Genomic DNA, 26,120 nt, shown 5'->3' on the forward strand with positions numbered 1-26,120 from the left:
CTGTGTAGTGTCTTAATTCCAAATAATGTTGATATCGAAACAGAGCGCCACTGAAGAGCATTTATTACTGACCTTAGCTGCAGTATAGGCACATAGATGGAAGGAAGCAATACAAAAACAATATCATTTCACATTCAAGCAGCCTTCACAAGCATGCAGTTCATTTACCAAAAAGAAAAGCCTGATAATTAGTAATGCTCTTCTCTAGAAACTCAGAAGTAGCTGGCCATGTTCCAGTTCCATCTTTGGATCGGTAAATGTCCTTACATCACATCTAATGTACAGTAAGTGCTTCTCATTAGCAAATGGTCTTCACAGTGACTTCAACTCTGAGGGGTATGTTCTCAGACGTTCTCTGCATTTATCGTGGACTCGAACGCCTCGGTGTCCAGCTGTGTTTCCTGCAACACTTCTCGCACAGAGAAGCTCTCCGCCGCCCCGACGTGTCCCAGGTTCTGATTGGACGCCTCCTCCATCACAGGGACGCTCGACTCCATCACCACCCCCACTACGAGAGCTCCTGGCTCTGGGTTTGTGGGTTCCTGGACGTCAGCGGTTGCCTCTTGGATGTAATTGGTCTTCCCGGCCATCAGAGAGTCTTCCTCGTCTTTCGTAGCTTCGCTCTCATCAGGACTTCCCTCCACTTCCTGCACCACCAGGTTCCTCAGCTTCCTCTGCCGGGGGTTGTAGTTCTCTGTGCGTTTGTGGATTTGAGTGTGCCGTCGCAAGTGTGCCTGGAAGGGCAAACGTGTAACGGTCAAAATGTGTCAACAATTCAATAAAATCACCAAAGACCCCCTATCTTTTTTTCTTTTTTTTTAATACTTTATTTTAGAATTTTTCTTTTGGCTTATTTTGTATTAAACAATTAGCTACTTCTCTGTCCTTTGTAAACAGAGCATTTTAGAAACGGGGGGTATTAGACTGTTAGATGTACAAAACAAGCCATTTAAACATTATTTTTGTTAAAGTTTTAGTTTTTCTTAGAAAGTAAACTAACTTTATTAATTAATAAATACGTATATCAAATTATAATAGCATTTTACATTGTAAAAGTTTGAAACAGCTTTTACCAGACACCCAGATAGCATGTTTTTGTTAGAAAAATGTCTGAATTAATTAATAAAAATTGCGAAAATGAAAAGATATGACATAAAACTAAGTTGAATGGATAGATTTGAGTTCATTAGAAATTGTCGTAAGGTCGTCTGCTCTAAAATAATATTTAATTTCTCTCCACGGCAGATACGCTATCTGTTCAATATTTTATATGTAATATTACATACGTCATATATTTATATTGTATATATAATATCGACATGTATATTTTCTTTTTTCTTTTCTTCTATTTCTATTCTTGTTTATTTCTATTCTTGTTTTATAGTAAAATGCCTTGTCCTTTATGCTGCTGCAACAAAAACAATTCCCTAAATTGCTATCAATAAAGTACCATCTTATCTCTTATGATGTATTTGTTTACCTTTTTTCTTAATAAATCAGGGGATTTTCTTTGATTCAGACAAGCATCATACTTTTTTCATAACTGTCATTCCATTAAGAAATAATTCTTAAAACAAAATTAGAGCGATGTAGATTACAGTATTTGTTTTTTTTTACTTTAAAGACCAAACACTTATTCTGCAGTGTTGCACACAATGCACAACACCACACTTCCTTTGAACACATTCAGGAACTCCCCCCAACTGAACACAAAGGCAACCGTCCCTTTCTATAGATGAGTCATTCAGAAAGGATTAGCATGTGAATACCACCGGGGACAATCTGTTCACACTGGCTCCCCCTACAGCAGCATAAGCCTCAGTGGCCCAATGGATAAGGCACTGGCCTCCTAAGCCAGGGATTGTGGGTTCGAGTCCCATCTGAGGTGGCAGCAGAGTGGCGCAGCGGAAGCGTGCTGGGCCCATAACCCAGAGGTCGATGGATCGAAACCATCCTCTGCTAATCATTTATGGTGAAACTAAATCAATAATCAGGACGTCAGCTCACCTGCCGAGTGAACTTGTAGCCGCAGTCTATGCACTCAAACTTCCTCATTCCCTTGTGGCGACGCAGGTGAACACGCAGCTGCTCCCTCGCTGTGTAAAAGGCAATAAATAACATTAAGTGAGTTTTCAAGGCTTTTCTCCTCAGGCTACATGGTTTATTGATTTATATGTTTCTTTTATGGCACCTTTGAAGGTCTTGCCACAGATTTGACAGCAGTGGGGTCGACCCTCCTCGTGTTTGCTGGCCTTGTGACGGACGAGCGCGCCTTTCTCTGTGAATCGCTGCTCACACACATCACAGCTGAACGGACGCTCACCAGTGTGTGTCCGCTGGTGTTTATCGAGACTGGCTGGGATTAGAAAGACAGATTCAAACATGAAACAAAATATCTATTTAAATAAATGTTTGTAGTGTGTTCAAGAAGACTGCTTTCAGTAGTTGGATAAATCAAATGAATATCTCTATTTTAATCTAATCCAGAGGTTTTTAAATGCATTACTCCCAATCTTTAATTTCTCTAAATCTCCGTAATCTCAAGAAATAACAATTATTGCAACAATACAAAAAATGTAATGTGAACAGATTTTGTCAAACCTATGAAGACACACATGATAGTTTTTAAAAGGACAATCATGCACAAAGTGTTTGAACTACATGTCCCATAGTTCTTTGGCTTAGGGGAGGTAAACAGGAAGTATGACGATGCAGGGGTTTCAGTGAGTTACACTGGGGCCTACTACTTAAACCCATTTAAATGACATAATTGAAAGTATGCAGAATAAGCTATTACATATTGTTTGCTCATGGATGTACAGAGAACTACCACTGTATTACTTTAATACTGAAAACAACTTAAAAACGTGATGAATCTCAGGCAACTTCTGGGGTTATACAGAGTGTCTTTTTCTAGGATTTTAGGCAGATTTGTGGAACAGAGATGTGCTTAAGTGTTAGTCCCAATGAATCCAATACATATGTGCATTTCAATTGTGACTCAAGTTGCAGCATTACGGTTAAAATAATGTGATTTGTTGTCTGTTGGTTTGAGAACCAATTGATTCGATCTGGTCGTGTTCACAGTGATGGAGACGGCAGCAGACAGAAGAGGACGGTCTTTACCTTGAGTCCTGAAGGTCTTCCCACAGAGATGGCACTGGTAAGGCCTCTCACCGCTGTGTATACGCAGATGCATGTTCAGGTTGTTCTTCTGGGAGAATGCATGGCCACACAGGGTACATACAAAAGGCCGCTCATTCCTGTAAAGGCAAGACAACAAAAGACTCAGACAATCTGCACAAATGCGACCAATGTTTTTTATGATCAAATCAGGAAATAGCTACCTGTGAATGGCTTTGATATGCATCTGCAGGCCGTTTCGACTGGACGCTCGATGGCCACACTCCTCACACACAAACGGCTTCTCCCCTCGATGTTTGGCTGCTTCGTGCACACGCAGCTCCGTCCGAGTTAGGAAGGTTTTGGGGCACTGGGAACACTGAAGAGTCGAATATTGTTAAAACAGAATGAAACGACAGCCTTAAACCAGATGGTGCTGTTCTCACAGAATCAGCCCATGCAAAGCCAGGGTTAAATTGAGCGAAATGAGGAATGGCTAAAATGCATGATCTGTTTGGTATTTTGAAAAATGGAAAGTATAAATATGCCTTATATATAGGTATGGTCCTACACTATATTATTCAAATATAGCATGATAGGTCCACTTTAAGCTAAAAAAACCCACTACTACTGTAGATACATCACCAGTTCGTCAAATAAACATTAGAGGACTCACTGCATGTGGTTTGGGATGACCATGGACCTTCATCATGTGAATCGTCAAGTTTTTCTTGTGCATAAACTGTTCAGGACACGATGAACACTGGAAAAAATGACACCATATCACTGAAGCTCATTTCAAATGTGATATATTTTTATTGAAATGCTATTTTTGTTGTGTCAGGCTGTACCTTGTGGGGCATATTCCCCGTGTGGGACACAACGTGCAAACGCAGCTCTACTTTCCCGTTGAACGTGGAGGAGCATGTCACGCAGGTGTACGTCTGTAGTGTAAACACAGCACAAACACTGATGTTACACTCTTTATATTCTAACTTGACATTTAGGACAGATGTAGAGACTTACCTGCACTTTAGCACAGTCTTTCACCTCATGAAGCGACAGATTCTCCTTCCTGAAGTACCTCTTTCCACATTTAGCGCAACCAAAGGGCCGCTCGCCTGTGTGTCGCCTACAGAGAAAGACCCATTAGTTGCTAATCTATAACAATATGTTGAAGTATAACTGAAGGTGTGTACCTGTTGTGGACTTTAAGGTAGTATTTGCTCCTGAAGGATTTGTTACAGATGGGACACAGCACACAGTCCTTCTTGGAGTCTTCCTCCACGGCCTCTCCATTCTCACTTTTATCCGTTTTACTCTGAGCCTTGCGCTTCTGGGCCGTTGAAGTGGACGGGGATAAGGAACCGGGCTCTTCGACAGGAACATACTCTTCATCTGTGTCTTCAGTGATCGCCTCAAAATCCCCCACATCTTCTTCTTCTTCTACTTCCTCCATCCCTTGGTTAACACTGTTGTCATTTAAGTCAATCTGCAAGTCAGATACCTGCAAATAGCACAAGACGAAGGAGATAATACCCACCATGTTTGCTTAGAAATCATCAACCAACTCTTATGTCTTCTACCTCAGTTTCACCAGTCAGCTGATCTGGGTTTTGGCTCTCCACAGCATCCACACCACGTTCTGCCTCGTTGGGGCCAAGTGGAGCCATTTTATCGCCTTTTTCCTGGTCTGTTAAATCAGTGGTTTGGCTGTCATCGGTCACAAGTCGCCGGGGGCCCTTCACCACACGACCAGAGCGAGTGGTGGTGGTGGCAGCAGCTCCAGAGGTCATGCTTAAATCAGCTGCGGTAGCATCAAAGCTGGACTCAACTTTTGTGATTGTGAGCAGGTTCTCTTCTTTGACTGGAACATTGGGGATCGTATCTGATGTGGACAGAGGTAGAAGAAGAAGAAGAAGTACAAAATAATCTTCAGCAAAATGTACTTAAAGCATAAAAAGTGAAAGTAATCATTCTGCGGAAAAATTCCTTTTATGTATGTATAATTACATGTGACATTTCTAGATAATACTGGTGCATCAAGTAGCTTTTTACTGGTGTACGCTTCACAGTTCTGTTTGACTTTGTGTTAAATATTTAAATTATTTGACTCTTTTAAAGGTAGGTAAGAATGGAGAAACCAGCTCGATTGCGCTAGAATTTGAAAGTACGCAGCCGAAAAAAAATCTGCCACTTCCTTCAGACTTCCTTACAGAGCCCCTCCTCCAACACACACGAACGCGCACATGACCAATGAGGGCACGAGATAAGTTTGTGCACAGATGGAAGGCTGACAGGCAGGTAGGCCATCCAGTTACTTTAGCCGGGCCGGCTCAGATGATTGGTCGTGCTTTTTACAGCGCCACGGCTTCAACAGATGACATTTTTTTTTGTATTTATTGTCAAAGCATTTAATATATTCATTGCTATCGGGATGTTAAGAGCATTCCATGGAATATAACAAAAAGTGTTTCTGAAGTGAATTACCTACCCTATCTTTAAGTTGTTACTCCAATATTTACATTTTTAGAGATACAATCGGAGTATCTAAAGCTTTTAAACAAATGTAGTGGAGTAAAATTACACGATTTCCTTTTTTTCTTTGTACTCTATATTTAATAAGTTAGCTTACTCTTTATAATTGCATGCCTTTTTTACCTGCTATGCCACTTTTGCTGTGACACTTTAAAGTTCCCTGCTGCGGGAACAGCAGATGAATACTGATTCGGATTCTGAAAATGTAAATACTAAAGATGCAAGATTTAAAGATTCAAGATTCAAAGGCTTTAATTTCATTCTTTGTTTTCGTTTTTTCTTTCTTACTTTGTATCTTCTTTACCTGTGCTCATGTATGCACCAAGGAAACATCCGCGTATGCGTAAACCTACTTGGCAATACACCTGTTTCTGTTTCTGATATCAATATTCCAATTACTTGTATATAGACTATTCTGCACAATTTCCATTATATTTTATTTTATGTACTTGCACTATTAACTGTTTTATTGTGTTGCACTGTGGGAAGAGCCTGTGACTTAGGATGTTCATTGTCATAACTACACTGTGTACATATGACAATAAAAGCTTTGATTCTGATTGAGTAAATGTACTTCCCACCTCCGGATGTGGACTTCCTGGGTCGGCCTCTTTTACGTTTTAAAGGCTGGGAATCAGCAGGGTTCTCCTTGAACTGCTGACACAGGGAGAGAGCCTCAGGAACGCCCAGACTGGCGGCTGCATGCTGAACCTTTTCCAGGTTGTCAGCCTCCAGCTTCAGCTCCCCGGTGTAGAGGAAGTTCAGCAGCAACTCCAGGCCGTCTTTGGGGCACTCCTGGAGGCAGAACTCCATGCAGGGTGCAGCGGCCATGTTGGACTGCTGGAAGAGGTCACTGAAGCAGGCCAGGATGCTGCGGTGGGCAAGGTAGACCACCCCCCCTCCCACATTCAACACTGCATCACAGAACCTGCCCACCGCCCTCTGCTGGTTCAGGGAGGAGAGGACGCGCTGGGCATGGCTGCTCTCTGCCGGAGGCATCCCTCTGTTTACTTTGGGATACTGCTGACTGAGAGACAGGGACATCATACTGCATGTTATTAGTAACTTAGCATTGTAGTATGTGTAGCATTGAACATACATATCAGTTAAACAGGGTTATTCATCTAGTTAGTTTATTAATCTGTGCTTAAGGGGAAAATATTGAGTCAAACCAATGGCCTTTAAATCCCTTATTTTATCTTGCAACCAGTTTAAAACCCAAAGATATTCAGTTTGCTGGTACATATTTCAAATCAAAGCAGTTTTTAAATGTGTACATTTACATAGGGAGAGCCGCATCCTCCAGGTACGACCTTGGTGGGAAGCTACCGTGTGGTACAACAGGTCGAGTTGACCAAACAGTTTCTAAGCACAATATCATCATATAAAGTAAAATAAGAAATTGCCACTACATTGCATATTAAGTTTCTTTCAAATTATTAGTTATTTGAAATCTAATATAAAAGTTGTATGTTTTTGTACATTTTATGTGTAAATATATCTATTTCTCGTCTACTTGACTGTAAATATAAGCTGTATTTCTACCTATCTCTATTTGATGATGGTTGTGTTGTAAATGCATGTATTTTATCTTTGAAAATGACTTGATTTATCATTCAGTCAATCAACTGAACCAGTATTTTTTTTTTTTTTTTAAATCAACAAGGCATGAAATGCAGTTTCCAAATGTGAGGATTTGCTACTTTTATTTGCCTTACGTGAGACAAACTGAATGGCTTTGGGTGTTCTTGGACTAAACTGTCCGATAAAACTAGATTTGTTGATATTGAACTGTTGATCCTCCAGATCTTTAATACTATAAAATAAGGTATAACAATATTTATATTGTTGGAAATCTTTATACAATGTTGAAGTAAAAAGTACTAAAAAATATCAAAGGTGCAAATCCAAAATACACAGAATGCAAATAAAAAACACCCTTAGGTTGACAATACTGATTCGGATAAATTAACAGCCAAGATTTTGCAAATACTTACAATTGCATCTACATAAACAAAGAACATCATTTAGAAGTGTTACATATTTAAGACAGATTGATCACTTGCGTGCATCATGTTAAATTATCTACTTTAACAAATGAAGCTTATTGAATTACATTTATTTCAGTGATGGCTACATAGCATATACATTTTTTAAATATAATTTAAGCTGCTCACGTATACTTTCCTGGAATAATCCTATGTCTGCTTTAGAGGCTGCCTAAAATAAAATGATTGCAAGCCCCTAGCTACCTACGCAGCTCGACGTTTATTTTCGAGCAGATTTTTAAAGACGCTCCCTTAGCATGGTACGCACCCGACAGCTGCATCACCTCTGCAGTATGGATGAAAAAAATGTGATTTATTTCCTATATTGCTGAGAAGCTCCAGCCGTTTCGTGTTGTCCAGCAAATAGTTTGCAAAACGTAGCAAAGCCGCTTCATGCACCTTGTTTTCGTTTCTTGTAGGCCCCTAAAAAGCTGCAGAAGGAAGAGGATGTGACGCTTTTTATGCGACCGAACTCCGGGAAAAATGCTTGTTGTCCATGATTAAATATCTACAAGCACATAAGTAACAATGTAATAGCCTCACATATAATTATTATCTGTGCCTACATTCATTTCGTTCTTTTTGTTGAGTTCATTCATATTTCAGATCAAATGTAATAGTTCTGCGTAGTTAAATGTAAATAATGAAACTCCGGGCTAGCCTTTAGTCGAGCATCTGGAAGCGGCGTCTGTTTGTGGCTCACACATGTTAGTTAGCTTGTTAGCACTGCTGCAGAACAGTTGGCCATTTCCTTGGCTTCACTTTTCCTAAATAAGAACGGTATCTATTTAGTAAAATCACCACGGGTCGACTTCATATTTCTACGTCTTTACACAATTGGGGGGTAAGTTTTCTCCTCCTGAATGCATTAAGATCAGATAGCAGTTAGCATAACTGTGAGTTGTTTCAGTTCTGTGATGGGTAGACGAAATGTATTACATGTTTGTAAAATGTATTGTATAACAGCGAGTTATACTGTCGTATGTTGTATGTGTGTTTTTGAATATTGCTCCACATGTTGATATACTAAAGTACATTATATTACGTATACTGCTACCTCGTTTTACGTCTTACTGTGGTTAGCTTAGCATTCAATTGCTATCGAACTGCTGCAAAATCCAACCAATATGTGTTGAATTAAGGTTTTTAAATATTTTTCTTTTGCTTTATACTCTACTACATTTGAAAGGAAAATGGTTAAGTTACTAGCCACTTTTTTAATTTTAAATAACAAATAAAGTATGCTATTTTATTGTGGGATGAGATAAGACATGAATGACAGTGGTGTAAGTAACCAAGTAGATTAACTCAAGTACTGTAGTTAAGCACAATTTTGAGGTACTTGTACTTTACTTGAGTATTTACATTTGTTGTTACTGTGTACTTTTACTTCTTTACAATTCAGATGTTAATAGTGTGTTTTTACTCCACTACATTTATGTAGTACTTTTTTAGTTACATTAATTTAGATTATAGATAAACAAACACTTTAGAAATACTTTAGATTTACCTGTATTACATTCACATTCTACCGAGCAGTACATCAAATAATCGAAACTAGTTCCACCTTTTCCACCTTGATAAACACATTAATCAGTAATTATAATCAAAATATATAATATTAATGATTGTGAACATGGCCAATCTGCATAATGAGTACTTTTACTATTGGTACTCCAAGTATATTTCGATGCTATTACTTTTACTTTATTGCAGGACTTTTACAGAGTATTCCTACACTCTGGTACTTCTACTTTTACTTAAGTACACGATCTGAGTACTTCTTCCACCTCTGATTAATGATCCTCGCAGTACATTCGCACTCTACTCTGCAGTATATACAATAATGTGACATACACGTTATTGCGTCAACAATTGTGATCAGATAACATAACATTTATTGTGAAACGGACCATTCTGTAAAATGTTTCTTTGATATTTGATTTCTTTTTTTGCAGTACTTTACATTATTTCTACACTTTAATAGTACTACCTTTATTTAAGTGTAAGAACTAACATCTTCCAACATTGGTTATTGCTGAGTTACTTAGTGAAGGCTAATTTTCAGCTATTCATTTTGACCCTAGTCAATGTACTGGTGACCCCTGTCCTTTCAGATGCTAATTGTCTCTTTCTCTCTATTTGCAGCCCGCCCCCTTTTTGTTTTAATCAGCACCCACAAGAGTTGTTGTTGATCACAGAATCATGAAGGCACATAAACCCACACAGGTGAAGGGCCATGCTAAATCTCAGAAGTGGAAGGATGTGAGGGGCAAACGGAGCCGCCCCCCCATCACTTCCTCTCAGCTCAACTCCAGTCCTGTCGTGGCCAAAATGGCGGTGGTGCACAAAGCGTCTCAGAAGAAAAAGCCCTCCGTCAAGAGATTAAAGAATAAAGCAAAGCCTGTCTCTGGCGCCAAGACAAACACCCCTCAGTCTGTAGTCCAGAAACCTCCCACAAAGGCTAATGGAAGCTCAGTGTTTAAAATGGACAATGATTCAAATGACTCCATGGAATGGAAGAAGTACTCCCAGTCTATTCATGGGAATGGTGTTAAGACCTCAGGTAAAATAGAAAATATAATCCCAGTTAGACTGGAGGGAGGGTCTCTCCATAACTGTGCAGAGAGAGATGATCGACGAAACCACGCAGTGCTCGTCATGCAGAAGAATCAGGTATGCTTTGGAAAACTAAGTAAAGGTCTGACAACTAAGATGTTTGTTTTTTTGACTAAGCATTACATTTCCTCTCCCTCAGACCCTGTGTTTCCGTGGGAAGTGCCACCTGACATGTCTGTACGGCCGGGTGGAGGTCATGGGGTTCACCATTGAAGAAGGCCAGCAGTCATATCCTCTCTTCTCCCCAGCATCACATTGTCCTCTGACCATTAGAGCTCTGGAAAACTCTGATCAGACCAGAGATGACAAAACAGAGGCTTCACCCATCCTCAAAAATTACCTGACATCAGGTGAAGCAGCTCGAAACATGTTATAAGGGAGGGGTCAATTGAATGCATATTCTATTAATTCAGCCTATTTCAGATTAGGATGTCTCAGTTGGTGACACATTCAAAGCTGTGTTTTAGAAACATATTGTTTTCTATCCGTACTTACTGTTTGAATTTCAACGTTGCAGCATCACGGAAGAAATTGCTAAAAAATGTTACAACAAACTCCTCCATCATCCTGCTGGAGCCCATGGAGACGCCTCTGACGCGGTTCCTGTCGAGCTTCACAGATCTCAGTGAACTGTTCAGCCCCCCAGTGGTGAGTTTACTGACGGTGTTCACCTGATCGCAAGAAATGAATCGAAACTAAATGTGGAATAGAGCTGGAACCGGGAGACGATGAGAATCTGAGCAGAATTCATGAATAGGTTCATGTTTTAGGTATTTTTCTAAATTCTTGCACGTGTTAAACAGAATCTTTTCTCCCCTGTTTGTTTGCAGAGTGAACTCATGTCCGCTGTTCTTGACACTCCACTCAATGGTCTGGGGATGATTCCTTTGGTGGGAGCCATCGAGGGCCTGAAAATGTCAAAGAGCTACAGAGAGGCCCTCAACATGGTGGTCGGTGCCTGCAGAGGTAAGCTCCTCTTAGACATGCCGCTAAAGGTTATTGAACACTGAGGTTATCTTGGTCTCATGTTTGATTCATGTTCAAGATCACTGTCAAAGCATGAAAGCCAGGGGTGTCCAAACTACGGCCCAGGGGCCAAATGCGGCACATTTTGAAACGGCCCTCAGCTAATTCAAAAAGTATAATGAAATGTGGCTTTTAATATATGGTACTTCTTAAATATATATGTAACACAACAATCTATTACACAGTAGTCATGTGTTAATATGCCCACTTTTCAAATAAATACAGTCAATCGAAGTTAAAAACATTTTCAAACCAATCATAGTTGATAAAAAAAAAAGCCCAATAACTTAATTACATAACAAGCTTGAAATCTCCCCTTCATATTTCCTCTTTTTATCAATCTGAAGATTCTGTTTTAAAGAATGTGCTGCCAACAAAATAAATGAACCGTTTACGCCGGTTGCTAAACAACATCGTTATGGGGAAATGCAAGTCTGCGTCCAAATGGTTGGAAGATAAGGAGGAAGGACAATCAATACTGTATATAGTCAATGTGAGGTAAAGTGTGTCGCCAAGGTAACCGGTTAAAACTCAAAGTGCCGATGAGGTCTTAAAATGTGGCCCTCAGTGAAAAAAGTTTGAACACCCCTGATGTAAGCATAACTGAACACATGTCTGTCTTTCACAGGGGACCTGGATGGTTGTGCAGTCATCCTCGTATGTGGATCCAAAAATGTTGGCAAGTCAACGTTCATCCGCACCCTCATCAACACCTTACTGAACCAGTAAGTTCCATTCTAATACATTTTACTCATATTTTTATATCTTTTAAACATTGAAGTGCTTTGAAATGAAACTTAATAAAGATGTGTGTGTGTGTGTGTGTGTGTGTGTGTGTGTGTGTGTGTGTGTGTGTGTGTGTGTGTGTGTGTGTGTGTGTGTGTGTGTGTGTGTGTGTGTGTGTGTGTGTGTGTGTGTGTGTGTGTGTGTGTGTGTGTGTGTGTGTGTGTGTGTGTGTGTGTGTGTGTGTGTGTGTGTGTGTGTGTGTGTGTGTGTGTGTGTGTGTGTGTGTGTGTGTGTGTGTGTGTGTGTGTGTGTGCAGCACTGGTAGTGTAGATTACCTGGAAGGTGACCTCGGTCAGACAGAGTTCACTCCGGCTGGATGCCTTTGTTTGGCGAACGTCACGGAACCACTTCTGGGTAAGTTTGATCATCCTCCTCTCTGAAGCCTTTACAATGCTGTATAAAACATGCATAGTTGACATCTTCCTTTTCTAGTCAGAAATAATATGGTTTGTAAGTGTTAAAGGAATAGTTGTCACAATTCCTGGTAAAAACTTTGATTTGCTCTCTTGCAAAGAAACCAGAGGAAATATGAATTTTTCTGTCGACCAGCGCCAACTAAGCTCAATAAGTTGTATGTTGGTTTTATGTGTGTGTACAAATGATACTAGGTCAAATGGAAAATATAATATGTAAGGGGTTATGTACTAACTAGACTGTTTTTTGTGCTGTGACTTCATATTAATCGTCCAGACATAAGAGTGATACTCATCTAGACTATGACATATTGTGTTATTTAATTGCGACGTGTGTACCTTCCCAGGGACAGCTGATGGAAATAAGATAATGGCTTGATTTGGCATAAATCACCTCTTCTCCTAAGAAAGACATAATAACAATAATCTTTAAAATCTTTTCCACAAAATGTCAAACTATTCCTTTTCATGTTTTATCTGAAAAGTCCCCCCTCTTCTGTTTTTCCTCCACTAATTGTTTAAAACGTGATTATTGAATTTATATTGAATTATCTTCCAGGTCCTCCTTTCACACATCAGACCCCCCCAGAGCACATGATCCACTTCGGTCACACGTCATGTGAGACGGACTTGGAGCGGTACCTGGAGTCTCTGAAGACCCTGTGGCGCAGACGCTCCCCGAGCAGAGAGAGCACCGTCGTCATCAACACCATGGGCTGGGTCAAAGGTCAGCTCAGGCTCCTCTCTGGGACTAAATATAGGTATTCTCTCTGAGCACAGTGTCTGAACATGTGCTTGTTTGGGGTCTGTCCACAGGATTTGGGTTTCAGTTGCTGGTGGACATGATCCGCTTCTTCCCCGTCTCACACGTGGTCCAGCTCAGTCACAGCGGGGTCACTCAGTGTCCCTCCATGACTCCAGAGTTTCTGAGGACGGCCCACGGCCATCATACGCACCCCCCTGCTGTGACCGCTCTGGACGAGTTCACCGAGAGCCACAGCCCCCCCAAAAGTTACAGTCACGTTGTCGTACAATCAGAGTTCCAGGGAGCCGGGAGGCAAGGAACAGCGTAAGTACACCTCAGTCAGCACATTGACATGTAAAGGTCAAAGTGAATAAAAACAACCTGCATTTTAATCAAGTTTTTCATTGCCATATCTATACTGTAGCTAATGTGCACATGACAATAAAGCTTTGCATCTTGAATCTTGAATCTTGCTGTGCGACCCTCATCGTCTTAAAAGGACAATTCATTAACCTTGAAAACGTTATTTATTATATATGTGTGTCCTTTTGTATTTGACAGGAAGCACCAGCGCACCAATGAGCTGAGAGAGCTTTCTCTGTTGGCCTACCTGAGTCAGCTGCAGTCACCTGACCCCGGACCAATCAGACCTCTGCACACCCTAACCCCCTACCAGGTATGCGAGAGCCATGATTGTACACACAGATATTTTTTTGCTTGAATTTTACCCTGTCTGAGTTTTGCATCCTGGCATAAGTATCCAAAATGTTTGAAAGGTGTACGGCCTCTCACACCGGGGACGAATAAACTAAAACAGTGGTTCTCAACTGGTGGGTCGCGGACCCGTATGGAGTGGGTCGCAGATGTGTGAGTGAAGAAAAGAAGTCAAACTTTTATTTTGAAGGCCCGATTTTCTAACGCTGTGCATGCAGTCGGCGTTGGACTGGAAGTACCGGAGACCATAAACGGTTTTGAAAACTTCTGTCCCGTAGTGATCATCTTCTCAATAAAACATCTTTGCTGATGTTTTTTCGAGTCTTCTGGCCAATCAGAATCAAGATTGTTGCCGGAAGTCCCCACGGAGAATAACTCTGCGGTAGAACTATTCTTTATACATCCATGGGTACAACTTCAGATAAAAATGAACACATAATGAAAAATGACCCCCGGTTTGATGATTGACAGGTCACAGAACAATGGGGGCTATCTACCCTTACCCACAATTTAAAGTAAGTCACACAGACTCTCTCCTCTTTGCTCTTCTCTCTGTGTGGAGCAGCAAGCTGTCAGAACAAAGTGAAAAACAAACAATGGCATAAAATATTATTAAAATGTCGGGTAGTAATAGATGTATTTATGTGTACCAGAATGCGTAGTTTATATGTTAGCATTTCTAAAAATCCCCCCAGACCCCCCTTCTGGGGTTATGTGATACAGTTCAGCTTTGATTCCATCATCTCATTAAACCTTTTTTAAAAGCATACTTTATTTCTGTGAAGGGATATAAGCACTGTACTTCACTTTAATTCATATTGTATGCTGAAAAGCGTATACTGTATATTACAGCACGATTTTTTGTTGAATAGATTTGAGTGGTTCAAAATGTCAGATCGCGATCTATTGACAAAGGAAAAAAGTGGGTCCCGAGGCCTGACCAGAACCACTGAACTAAAATACACTATTTGTTGACAATAATTCTCGTTCAAACCTTGCAAACAAATATTTGTATTAATTTATCCTATTTTTTACTTGAATACGCTCTCAACTCTACAAACAAGAGTGGTACTCATCTAGACTATCAAATATTTAAAGTGTTATTTAATTGGTATGAGTGTAAATGCCCGGGGACTGTTGATGGAAATAAGATAATGGCTTCATTTGGCATAAATCACCCCTTCTCTTTTTGAGATCTATGCTTTTTCATGCATGGTCCAATGTTTCTCGTTCAAACCTTACACACAAATATTTGCCTTCATTCATCGTTTGTAGTCTGTAGTACTTTGTAGAAAATGTAGGTTGGATTTTCCATGGTTGGCATGCTATTGGAACACGTTGAAATGCTGAGCTTCATTGTACACATGTAACAGTTTAACAATGGGTTTAATCTTACATGATCAGGTTATACAACCTCTGAGACTGTAGGATTTGATGCTGGTGTATTTGGTCTTCTCCCATTTAATTATGACTCTAATTTTCACTTTTCAGTTTGTGTACAAATGAACCATCAACATGAATAAGTGCCTAACCATCCTTCCTCCTGCCCGCAGGTACCCCAATCAGCGGTGGCTCTGGGTGTGATCCACTGCGAGGTGGTGCCCTCTCACATGTTTTACGCTGCTAACGCCAGTCTGGTGGCCCTCTGCTGCCTGGGAGAGAAAGTGAGCAGCAAGGGAAGCCCCGTGCTGCTGAGTCAGGCTCCCATCTGCCCCTGCGTGGGCTTCGGTAGGTGACCCTTCAACTCTGTGAGCTCAGAGGGGCAAACAATAATGTCTCATGATCAGGAAGGAATAATCTATCTTCAGCCAAACCTCACATTCAAAGTCACATTTAGTTCTTGCATAAATATTTCAAATAATCCTTGATGTGGTTTGGAACATAATATGGTGTTTAATCACGGCAGCGTTTAGCTTTCTTCTCTCTTTATATAAAAAAAAAAAAGGTATTCAATTTTTTTGTTTTGTTTAGAGCTACGGACCCAGGGCTGAAATAGAGGGGTATGAGGCATGGCTAGAATGGGTGATCTGTTTGGTATTTTGAGCAAAACACTAGATATACATGTTTTTTATATATCTGAGACCTATAGTATATGCCTAAAAATAGTATAACAGGAGACCTTTACATTCAAATTAGCCTCTAGATCAGTGGTTCCCAACCTGAGGGGGGGGCGCCAAAGATCGAAGGGGGGGCGCCAGGCCTCAGATGATTTGAGGTCAAATATCATTTTCTTTTTTTTTACATAAAGTTAAAGCAATACATGATTGTCACTAAAAGCCTTGTCTCTAAATTAAAATATGAAAAATAATTGATTAATTAATTTTTAATACAAATTCAAGTTAGTAGCTATTAAAGGCATAAAAAGACAGAAATGTATAATTCTTTCTTTAATAGAAATGTTTCTTAAGCACGTAAAGTGTCCAAACCGGGCTTGTCTGGATAAGCACATTTTTAAAACATAGTCATTGTCCATGCCAGTTTCAGTTGGATTATTCGTCACAGCTGCTCCGATCAGATCGGTCTCCTCCATTTTGTAGATTATTTACGACTTTTGAATCCACATAAACAAATCGGCAAAATCCGGCTTACTTTGAGCATGTGTTTTAAACAGTTTAATCCCTTTGTGAATTGTTTCCACTTCTGCGCCGTCCTTTAATTTCTTCATACAGCGGGAATCCAAATGAATGAGTCCTGATTCCAATAACCATCAAAGTCACTCCAACAGTGCTCCTTAGTTACGCTTTCATCCTCCTTTTAACAAAATACTTCACATTCATCCAGCTTGTGACAGTAGTTGAAGCATTTTTGAGACTTTTAAACTTTAATTACCGCTGTTGCGCTCCCCCCCCGTGTGTGTGTGTGGGGGGGGGGGCGTAACTTCCAACAGGAGTCATTTGGGGGGGCTCTAGGTGATCAAATTGTTAAATTCAGTATATATTTACATGCTAATGTGTTCCAGGTGTGCTTCGAGGTATCGACATGGCGCGAGGTCTGTACTTTTTACTGACGCCTGTAGATCCCTCCATCCTTCGTAACGTCAACTGTCTCCTCCTGGGAGCGATATCCCTGCCTTCCTGTATCCTCACAACACAGGTCAGTACACTTCTCTGGTCCATCTCTTTCATTTCCTATCTTTGGGAAAATATCATTAAATATGTGCTTAACACACATAACGTTCATCTGTTTGCAACTCACATATATCATAGCCTATTTATCAATATGTCAATTACTACATATAGACTATTCTGCACAGTTTCTATCACATTCTATTTCTATTATATTTATTTAATTTTATTGACCTGTACTATTTGATCTGTTTTATTGTGTTGAACTGTTGGAGGAGCCTGTGACACTGACAGCGAATACAACATTTTTGACGATTTACATGTCGCAAATCACTCCAAACTACTCGGATATAGTTATTCCGATATTCACGAAACACCGTATACACATTGCTCTTATGATTGCGGACATATTTCAAATTGGCTTTTATTAGCCCCGCCCCCGACAAAGTCGGCCATTTTGAAAAATGTGCGTTTTTCATGGATTTTAAGCACATTCTTGCTCCTAGGGGAATGATCGGGAAAATTCCAATCCAGCACGAGTTCAGCCCCTATCCAATATGATGCTAAATTATGAAGAAAATGTTTGATAGCTCAATCGTGGAGGTCATAAGCTAACAGCAAATACACCAGTTTTCACCATTTACCGTAATTTTCGGATTATAAGCCGCGCCTTTTTCCCAATTTTTCGACGCTGCGGCTTATATAACGGTGCAGCTAATCTATGGATTTTTACAGCTAACGGCCAACACCTTTAACTCTATGGGCTCTACGGCCGGTACGAGGACCCCCACCTTTAAGCGACGGGTTCCAGCAGGAAAAGCTGGAGGCCGGAAAAGAGTGAGACAGGTAGCCCGCAAAAGTAAAAGTGGAACCGAGAGTGGTACGAGAGACAGAACGAGAGCGAGACAGACAGACATTACGAGAGCGAGACAGTTTTTCCCCGTACCACTGGTTGAAAACCACTGCTGTAGATCACTGCCGGTACGTGCGCTGGGAGCGCACCGTTTAAGTTTGAAAGTTGAAACGTTTGTGTGTCTGAAACGCTATGTGATACAGTACAGTTTACACAGCACATGCTCTGTAGCTACTATTGCACTAAATGCTAACACTTGAATACGTTATGCAAATATGCAACTTGTTTGTTGAAATGTTAATAAATGGGAGCTTCCTCAAACAGCCCTCTCTTTCCCGACAATCCCCTCTGTGCACGAACCCTTACATATGGTAATTAAACATTAAAACACCTGCGTCTTATAGTCCAGTGCGGCTTATATATGTACACATCATTCAATTTAGCTGCTGCGGCTTATATTCAGGTGCGCCTTATAGTCCGAAAATTACGGTACATGTCGCAAATGACTCCAAACTACTCGCATATAGTTTTTCCGATATTCACGAAACGCTATATGCACATTGCTATTATGATTGCGGACATATTTCACATATGCTTTTATTAGCCCCGCCCTCCAGAAAGCTATGCACACACATGACAATAACAGACCTTGAAACTTTTCTCATGACGTATGGTACCTTTTGTCCTTGTTCCAGCCTGGCTTTGATGGAGAGATGCCCTACATCACTAAAGACTACAGTTTTGATCTCACCGGTGCAGGAAAGCTGCGAGTCTTCAAAGGACTGACCAGACCCAGTCAGATGGGGAATCAGTGACATTTCTTATCCATCATTTCTCTGTACCCTTCTTACCTGCTGTCTCCCACCCAAAGCAGTAAGGATTGGCCTTTCCCTGTACAGACCTGAGGTTGAGATGGACAGTTTTTTAATTCAAGATTCAGAGAGACGGAGCAGCCAGCGTCACAGACTCTGCAGGAAGAGATGGATGCCTTCCTGTTGCTGGACGTACATCTTACTGTACGAACATCTGAAGGAGTGCGTTTTCTTGACAATAATCTCACACTTTGTGCTTAAAACTCTTTATTGTCCTTGCTCCTTTGTGTAGTTGGCATTCCAGAGCGGCAAATCAATACAAATACTGCCGGATATTAAACAAAAAACACCTTCTGCTCAGACTTTGTGGTTTTATTGATTTCAAGTGTCATATAGTCATAGATCCATGTAGACTTCAACCATGTAATGGATTAGGATAATTACTGTGAATCTGAAGCCTATTTTGTCAGCATTGTGATTTAAATACCAGTGAAATAAAATCGCTCTTTTTTTTTTTTTGGCTTGCTGCTTTAACTGCTGTACATTTGGTCTTGTCTTAACGATAACAACGTGTACTTGCACTGGTGGGTCATTAAAAGTGTTTTGTAAATACAACTTGTTTACATTCTTAAGCCTATGTGGGATGTAAAAGATTCATCAAAGACTAATGGTTCTACATGTTGTACCTCAAGGGGGCAGCAAATGGATTTTGAGATTTTGAACAACAGCAGATGTTCACTTACAATAAGTTTTAGGGCAGTAATTAAAACATATTCGCCTGTAAAACAGAATAACTTCTTTCATATTCAAATTGAAGAAATTCTAATGAAAGAAATAACAAACCCTATGTCTTGTAACTACCTAAACTGGCCTCAAATTATCTTACTTGAAAATTAGAAGGAGTACTGGGTCGTAAACATCCACTCACACAGTGAAGAATTGCTAATTTGTTAAGTGGGCTGTTTTAACCTCCCCTCTCTGTCTGCCCCCTCGCTCTTCTTTGTCTGCTGCTCCCCGCCTCTTTATGGAGGCTGGGGAGCACACAAACACAACACAGCTACATTTTGGCAGTGTCATTGTTTTGTCTTTGTCAGGTCAGATGTTTTCCCATGCAGACCTCATGCAAACCAAAGAGAAATCCCTCTGTGTGGGTGACACGAGACGGCCGGCACGAACATGAATAAGCAGAAAAAAACAACACATCTGTGAAAAGGCTTTGAATACAAATGATGAATGTTATGAAAGGCTAGTTTAAACCTAATACTGTTTGAGTCAAATATGTTGTTACTTCACACTTTTCTTAATTTAGTTGTTACTTAACTGCTTATCTGGGGGTGAAGCTTGAATGAGAAAGCGTACGCAAATAAAAACTGTTCAATTTCTATTTCAAGCAAAGAAACAAAACGTTTCCAAGATCTGAATAGTGGATTTTTTTCCCAAAACAGGATTGGTGGTAGAATCAGTTATCTTTTTAAAGCCCTAAAAAGTATAAACACACTCAGTCATGCAGACATCTGTGTTGTGTAGCTCTGTTTTGAACAATAAACCTTGTGTATCAACTGGTCTGACTGTGCCTCACTTATGTAACGTCCCCCCTCCTAAACAAACAGTGCGTATGTTGCCTGCAAACACAATTGTGCTGAGTAAAGTAACAATGCAGAGGCAGCGTGCCATTATAACTCAAATCCCTCTGTTCAGTTCAAAAGAACATGTGAGGAGAGAAACTCCCCGGATTCAGCCCACTGTTTCATGAATTGCTTTGATTCTCTGAAACCACATAACAATAGTGCAATGCCATTAGTCTCCAAATAATCAGCTGTTAACCATTCAACCCCCTTTTCCACCACTTTATGTGTATTCAGTTTATTTACTTTAATAAAGGTCCTTAGTTACATCAGGCAACAAAGTAGAAGCCACATGAAGGCCATAGTTAGCTTAGCATGTGTCAAATGTATTGGGTATTGGGTAGCCTACTAACTCCTTACATCTTGTAAAAATAAAACAAACTGTAAATACAACTTATATACAGTATATACATAACCATATAGGCTAAATGTATATAATGACCATACTAATTTACTAGTGTGAAAAGGTCAACTCAATAACAAGTACTTTTACTTTTGATACTTTAAGTACGTTTTGATGCTAATGCTATGTACTTTCAGTTAAGTACCATTTTGAACTCAGGACTTTTACTTATGGAGTATTTTAAGACTATAGTATTTGTACTTTTAAGTAAAGGATCTGAGATACTTCCAACACTTTGCTTTCAATCACTCAATAATAATTAATAATGCATTTTTATGTTTTGGACCTTTTCAAGATAACTTGGTTGCCAGACATCTGGATATTCTTTGGATAAAATCCCTCAGAAAAATGAATGGACCATAGTGTGTGTGTGTGTGTGTGTGTGTGTGTGTGTGTGTGTGTGTGTGTGTGTGTGTGTGTGTGTGTGTGTGTGTGTGTGTGTGTGTGTGTGTGTGTGTGTGTGTGTGTGTGTTTGTCTATGTCTCTATGGCGCCCCTAGAGGCCACCCGGCGCACAAAGAGGGGAACTGCAACGAGTCTTTGTGGATCCAGGTTGTGTGAATGAATGGAGAGCCGATGGTTGATCAGAGAGGACGACGAGACGAAGCAGCGGACAAAATGTGTTCAACTTCCCCGGCACAGTGTGTAAAGTTCATATACGGAAGCCTATCCATGGATGTGCTGATTTAAACACTCTGAACAAGGTGTTCTTCTCCTCGTATTTCCATTTCTACACCGAGGGGGCTTCAGCAACACACGTCGGAAGTCGGGGAGATTTTTTTTCCTCATGTGTGCAGCAGCAACAGGTTATTTACAGTTTAGCACACACTCCAACGTGCAGCTTTAACCTAGTGGTTGTTAGATCAGTGTTAACTTTTCGTGGATGCTGTTGTTTCTCTATTTTCCGTGCATTCAAAGCGATGTGAGCTTTGTGTACCGAACACAGATCCTAACAAGGCTGAGCAGCAGGCTTTAAAAGGAGGGCGACCACAGAAAGGAGGATGCCATAGATAAGCTAATAGAGCTAATTAAACATCGCTGGGGTGATTAGCATTGATCCTGCCACACACAGACACACAGATCTGCAACACAGCTGCTGTTGGTGCAGGGGATTTTTTTTTCTTCCTGCATGCATAGATGGTGCCAAACAAGTGGACCATGAATTCAGTTCTGCACAAATCACCACCAAGGAGCTGGCTTGGACTCAGACTACGAATCAGTAAGTAAACATCATTATTAATGTCAAGCCTTTGGATAACTCAGCTTCAATGAGTCACCTGAGTGCTTTGTTCTGTAAGAAGCACCTTCTGTAGGGCACTCTTGAGTTGCTCATGGATAGGAAGGGGAATTACTTTGATCCCAGATCTTTGTTTAATACCTCCCCCCCCCCCCCCCCCCCCCCATCAAAGTTACAGGCTGGATTTGGCAAGTGCCCTGAGCAATTATCCCAGCTGGAGATATGTTAGTCAGAGGAGGACAGTACACTCTGATCTGAACTTCCCCTCATGATGAAGGGTCTAGGTACAGCTCAGATGATAGATATTACATCTTGTAAATCTCCAAACCAACACTATTTATTGTATTTTCCTCCCAAGGCTTGCCATCTGTGCACTCTTCTCGCTTTCCCAGCTCATAACTCACATCAAAGTGAGCAACTTGGTATTTTAGGTTTTCTTAGGGCTGCAACTAACAACTATTTTCCCAAGAAGCGCTTAAAAAAAATTGTATTTCCAAAGACCTAGAGACAGACCTAAATGAACACTTAAGAAAGTTCGACCCAGTGACCTTTCTGGCATTTTTGTGCTTTAAAAATTGTCCTGAACGATTAGAGACAAATAGTTGCAAATTAGTATTCTCTTTGTCCACTAATCTCTTTCAGTTTTACTCGCAGCACCCTCACATTTGTAGCCCTCTCTTTCGGGCGTTTACATGTGTGATGCATGCATTGCTGGCACGGATACATACAGTAAGTGAAGTAAGCATGGAGTTAAAGTTTAGCAGCCTTAATTGGTTGGGTCTGGAAACCTTCAATGTTCCAGGCCACCGGAGTCTTAAGCCTGTCTTAAACACACTGGTCTAATCTGGGACCAGATGTCTTGTCTGGTCTCTGTCCACCCTCCGAAAAAACAAAAACAGTCTAGAAACCTCGGCTGTTTCTCTTTTGATTTACTATTAGGATGTTATAGTGTCGGCCATCATAAAAGAGGACATCTGTTAGTAAGTCTACACGAAGCTCTGGATTAAATTAGTGATTTCATGAATGTGGTTTGCTTAGTTTAGTTTCTGAACCTTTATTTTTATAATTGGATGCTCAGAGAAGTTTTTATTGAGTTATTTTTGCTATAATCTATTAGTGGAGGTTAATACTGCTGTCAAATTGTCTACGTATCAAATAGTTTAGCTGTTCTGGAGCGTTCCATAATATCCATGAGCTTCATCAGCAGATGGAGTTTGCCATGCATGTGATTTTAGATGTTTCCCAGCACTTGAAGAATGTCTTTCCCATGTTTGCTTTAAAACTAACGTTCAATATTTGTTCTTGACCTTGGGAACCGTAGGTAAGACAAAAAGGTCTCTGATCAAGGTCGATGTTGTCAGCTGTTCTGAAAAATCAACAGGTTTTTTGCCAAGAAATTGGTCCAATTTTTATCAGAAAAATTCATTAAAAATGCAAATCTTCCATTCCTACATAATTTGTCAATTTTTCTTTTATCACAAAGTCCGCTTTTCTGGTCTTTTCCATCTTATCTCGGGATCTTCATGAGCAGAGGAAGTTTGCTTGGACCAGATCTCTAGATTTCCATTTTGTGCACACTTCCATGTTGATTCTTGAACAGACAATGTCTCTTTATTTTGCTGTTGCGGAGCTATTGATCACACGATTGTGTTAAATGTCCATTTCCTTTGTGCTTCCCAAACACGTTGGCTCCTAGGAAGCAGTTCAGAGGTCATTATTGAACAGCATTTGAGGAAACGGTCAAACATCACGGTCCCTTTAGTGACAGCTTTCAATATATCACATGATCTGCCTCTGTCTTTGCACCTCAGCAACTTTGAAAACCATGTTTGTTTGTTTTTTTTAATCTTTTATTTGAACCGGGACAGTGCACATTAATGAACATTTTAAACAAAATAATGCTTTCAAATGTAAATGAGATGGATTTTTAGCTTTGAGCTAATTTCCATCCGTAGTCCCGTCACATACAACATTTATGAACACGTTGCCTTTATAGATTAAATGAATGTTGGTAAAGTCTCACCATTGGGTGAGTAACTGCTCTGGGTTTTTTTTTTTTAAACATCACATTGATCTCATGGAGTCTATAATTTCATGGAAAAACTCCCATCTGATAATGAAAGTCATATCAAATAGTTGAAAGCACCAGAGCAGCTACTAAATTGAGTTTTTTGAGCAGGTTTGTGCAGGTTTTATCTGCAGGAGGTAACATTTGCAGTGTTTAGTCTTTCTACTTCCAAATTGTAGCCTGACTAGACAACATTTGAGTTCAAAGGGTGTGTGTGTGTGTGTGTGTGTGTGTGTGTGTGTGTGTGTGTGTGTGTGTGTGTGTGTGTGTGTGTGTGTGTGTGTGTGTGTGTGTGTGTGTGTGTGTGTGTGTGTGTGTGTGTGTGTGTGTGTGTGTGTGTGTGTGTGTGTGTGTGTGTGTGTGTGTGTGTGTGTGTGTGTGTGTGTGTGTGTGTGTGTGTGTGTGTGTGTGTGTGTGTGTGTGTGTGTGATTTTCCCTTGGCTCGTGGCTTGTTACAGTTCAAACTTCCTTCTACAAACTGTCTCTCCATTGTTCCACTTTTTTTTCCCCGACAGTAATTTCCTTTTCTCTTTACCACTCTTTGCATTTCTGCCTTTTCCTGGTGGCGCCCCGGGTCACAGTTTTAGTTCTGCTTTTTGTTTTTTCTCTCTTTCGCTACAACTGCTCAGGACGGACTATCCCAGCTTCATGTGCAATGTTGCAATTTATTTAAAATTGCATGACAACCATCAGTTGGTTTATAAAGGCCCATTTGATGTCGCTGTTTAACTTTGTCATTGCTCTAGTGGTTATTTAACTGTACTCTTAGTCTTAAAAACAGAGATTTGCATTTCCCCATAGTCCATACTGGTGTACAATGCAGCTCGTTCTTTCTCTGGTTGAATGTGTTACAGACTGTAATAGGAAAACAAATGAAGCACTGATGCAGGGACTCTCTGAACTTCGTCATTGCGTCTGAAAGATAATTTCCGTCCTTGAATCTCTTCATCTCTGTAATGTACTTCCTCTATTTGGATTTCACTCCAGCAAGAAGTACAAAAGGTCATGTGACATAACAAAAAAATCCTGTTTTCATTTCATGCACGCAGTAGACGCAACATATAAAGTGCATTTGGATAAAAATAAATAAACAAGCATATTGAACCCATGAAAATAGCATTGTTCTTGTTCCTTTTCCTTTTATATGTTAATATATTTTATGATTGTTTTTTTCATTACTTTTTCTCAGATGTCTGAATTCTGAGCTGTGAGTATTTTGATCAATGAGCATCTAGGTATACTGATTTGTAAATTGGGGCTAAATCTAGTAAATCAGTTATTCTGCAACTATTGTTTAATTGAAGAGTCCATTTTGAGACAATCTCAATATTTTGTTAAGAAACAAGATCTTTGGCTCAAATACAGTCCATCTTTGTTTTTACAAGTGTTTAACTCACAAACACTTTTTTTACCTAATTTATCAGTGCAAATATGTGTCAGAATATCGTCTAGAGCAGGGGTTCCCAAGGTGGGGGTCGCGAGATGATTACAAAATACAAATGGAAAATAAAAAAATAAAAAATTTATTAACTGTTTTTAATTTTTTTTTTTATAATTGTTTCATTTTTAAATTATTATTAATAATAACGATGGCATAGACATTTTCAGGGGCGGACTAGTCATCTGTATAATTTCCCCGAAACGAGGCGAGTGCAGCGAGGGAGGAAAACTGAAATTAATTCACTAGCCCCCCCCCCCCCCCCCCCCCTCTGGCACTGTTATTTTGGGGGTCGCTGCCTGAAAAGATCGGGAACCCCTGGTCTAGAGCTGCACCTACTGAACCATAAAGCCAGTAAACTTATCTCCTATTATTTCAAACCTTTCCTTTGAGAGGAGTTTGGCTAACTTACAACACACAGGTATAAAAAGGTTAGTGGCCTTCTAGGCGTCACTTCAGTATGTTTTGCAGTTTTTGGTCACAGCTGGAGTCAGATTTCCCCTCTCTTCTCCCTGACGTAACTTTTCCGATCATCCCTTTCTCTCTTACAAAGGACTCCTAGAATACTTAGAAATGGCCTTTTAGTAAACAGAAGACGAGACTATTCT

The 26,120-nt window shown here is 40.2% G+C and overlaps 2 protein-coding genes across 5 annotated transcripts; one reads left to right on the plus strand and one right to left on the minus strand.

Moving 5' to 3' along the window:
- Nucleotides 1-46: 46 nt before the first annotated feature.
- Nucleotides 47-8,132, minus strand: zbtb48 (zinc finger and BTB domain containing 48). 3 transcript variants are annotated; one of them, XM_079674806.1, is made up of 12 exons: nt 7,978-8,132; nt 6,243-6,688; nt 4,710-5,011; nt 4,323-4,630; nt 4,150-4,255; nt 3,975-4,067; nt 3,800-3,886; nt 3,348-3,502; nt 3,127-3,263; nt 2,192-2,356; nt 2,008-2,096; nt 47-734 (listed from the first exon to the last, which is right to left on the minus strand). In XM_079674806.1, exons 2-12 carry the CDS (start codon nt 6,658-6,660, stop codon nt 345-347), a joined length of 2,250 nt encoding a protein of 749 aa, XP_079530932.1. In that variant the 5' UTR covers nt 6,661-6,688; nt 7,978-8,132; the 3' UTR covers nt 47-344. The 3 variants fall into 3 exon arrangements, with proteins under 3 accessions (XP_079530932.1, XP_079530933.1, XP_079530931.1); XM_079674807.1 differs by lacking the exon at nt 7,978-8,132 and adding an exon at nt 7,839-7,961; XM_079674805.1 differs by lacking the exon at nt 7,978-8,132 and having other exon boundaries at nt 6,243-6,709.
- Nucleotides 6,407-20,301, plus strand: nol9 (nucleolar protein 9). Of its 2 annotated transcripts, none has more exons than XM_079674809.1 (13): nt 6,407-6,546; nt 9,858-10,385; nt 10,468-10,678; nt 10,846-10,976; nt 11,159-11,294; nt 11,983-12,079; nt 12,397-12,494; nt 13,113-13,280; nt 13,370-13,622; nt 13,860-13,974; nt 15,566-15,740; nt 16,972-17,105; nt 18,626-20,301. In XM_079674809.1, the coding sequence occupies exons 2-13, from the start codon at nt 9,915-9,917 to the stop codon at nt 18,743-18,745; spliced, it is 2,109 nt and encodes a 702-aa protein (XP_079530935.1). In that variant the 5' UTR covers nt 6,407-6,546; nt 9,858-9,914; the 3' UTR covers nt 18,746-20,301. The 2 variants fall into 2 exon arrangements, with proteins under 2 accessions (XP_079530935.1, XP_079530934.1); XM_079674808.1 differs by lacking the exon at nt 6,407-6,546 and adding an exon at nt 8,396-8,553.
- Nucleotides 20,302-26,120: the final 5,819 nt, after the last annotated feature.

Source organism: Notothenia rossii, assembly GCF_949606895.1.
Source record: "Notothenia rossii genome assembly, chromosome: 4".
Taxonomy (NCBI): domain Eukaryota; kingdom Metazoa; phylum Chordata; class Actinopteri; order Perciformes; family Nototheniidae; genus Notothenia; species Notothenia rossii.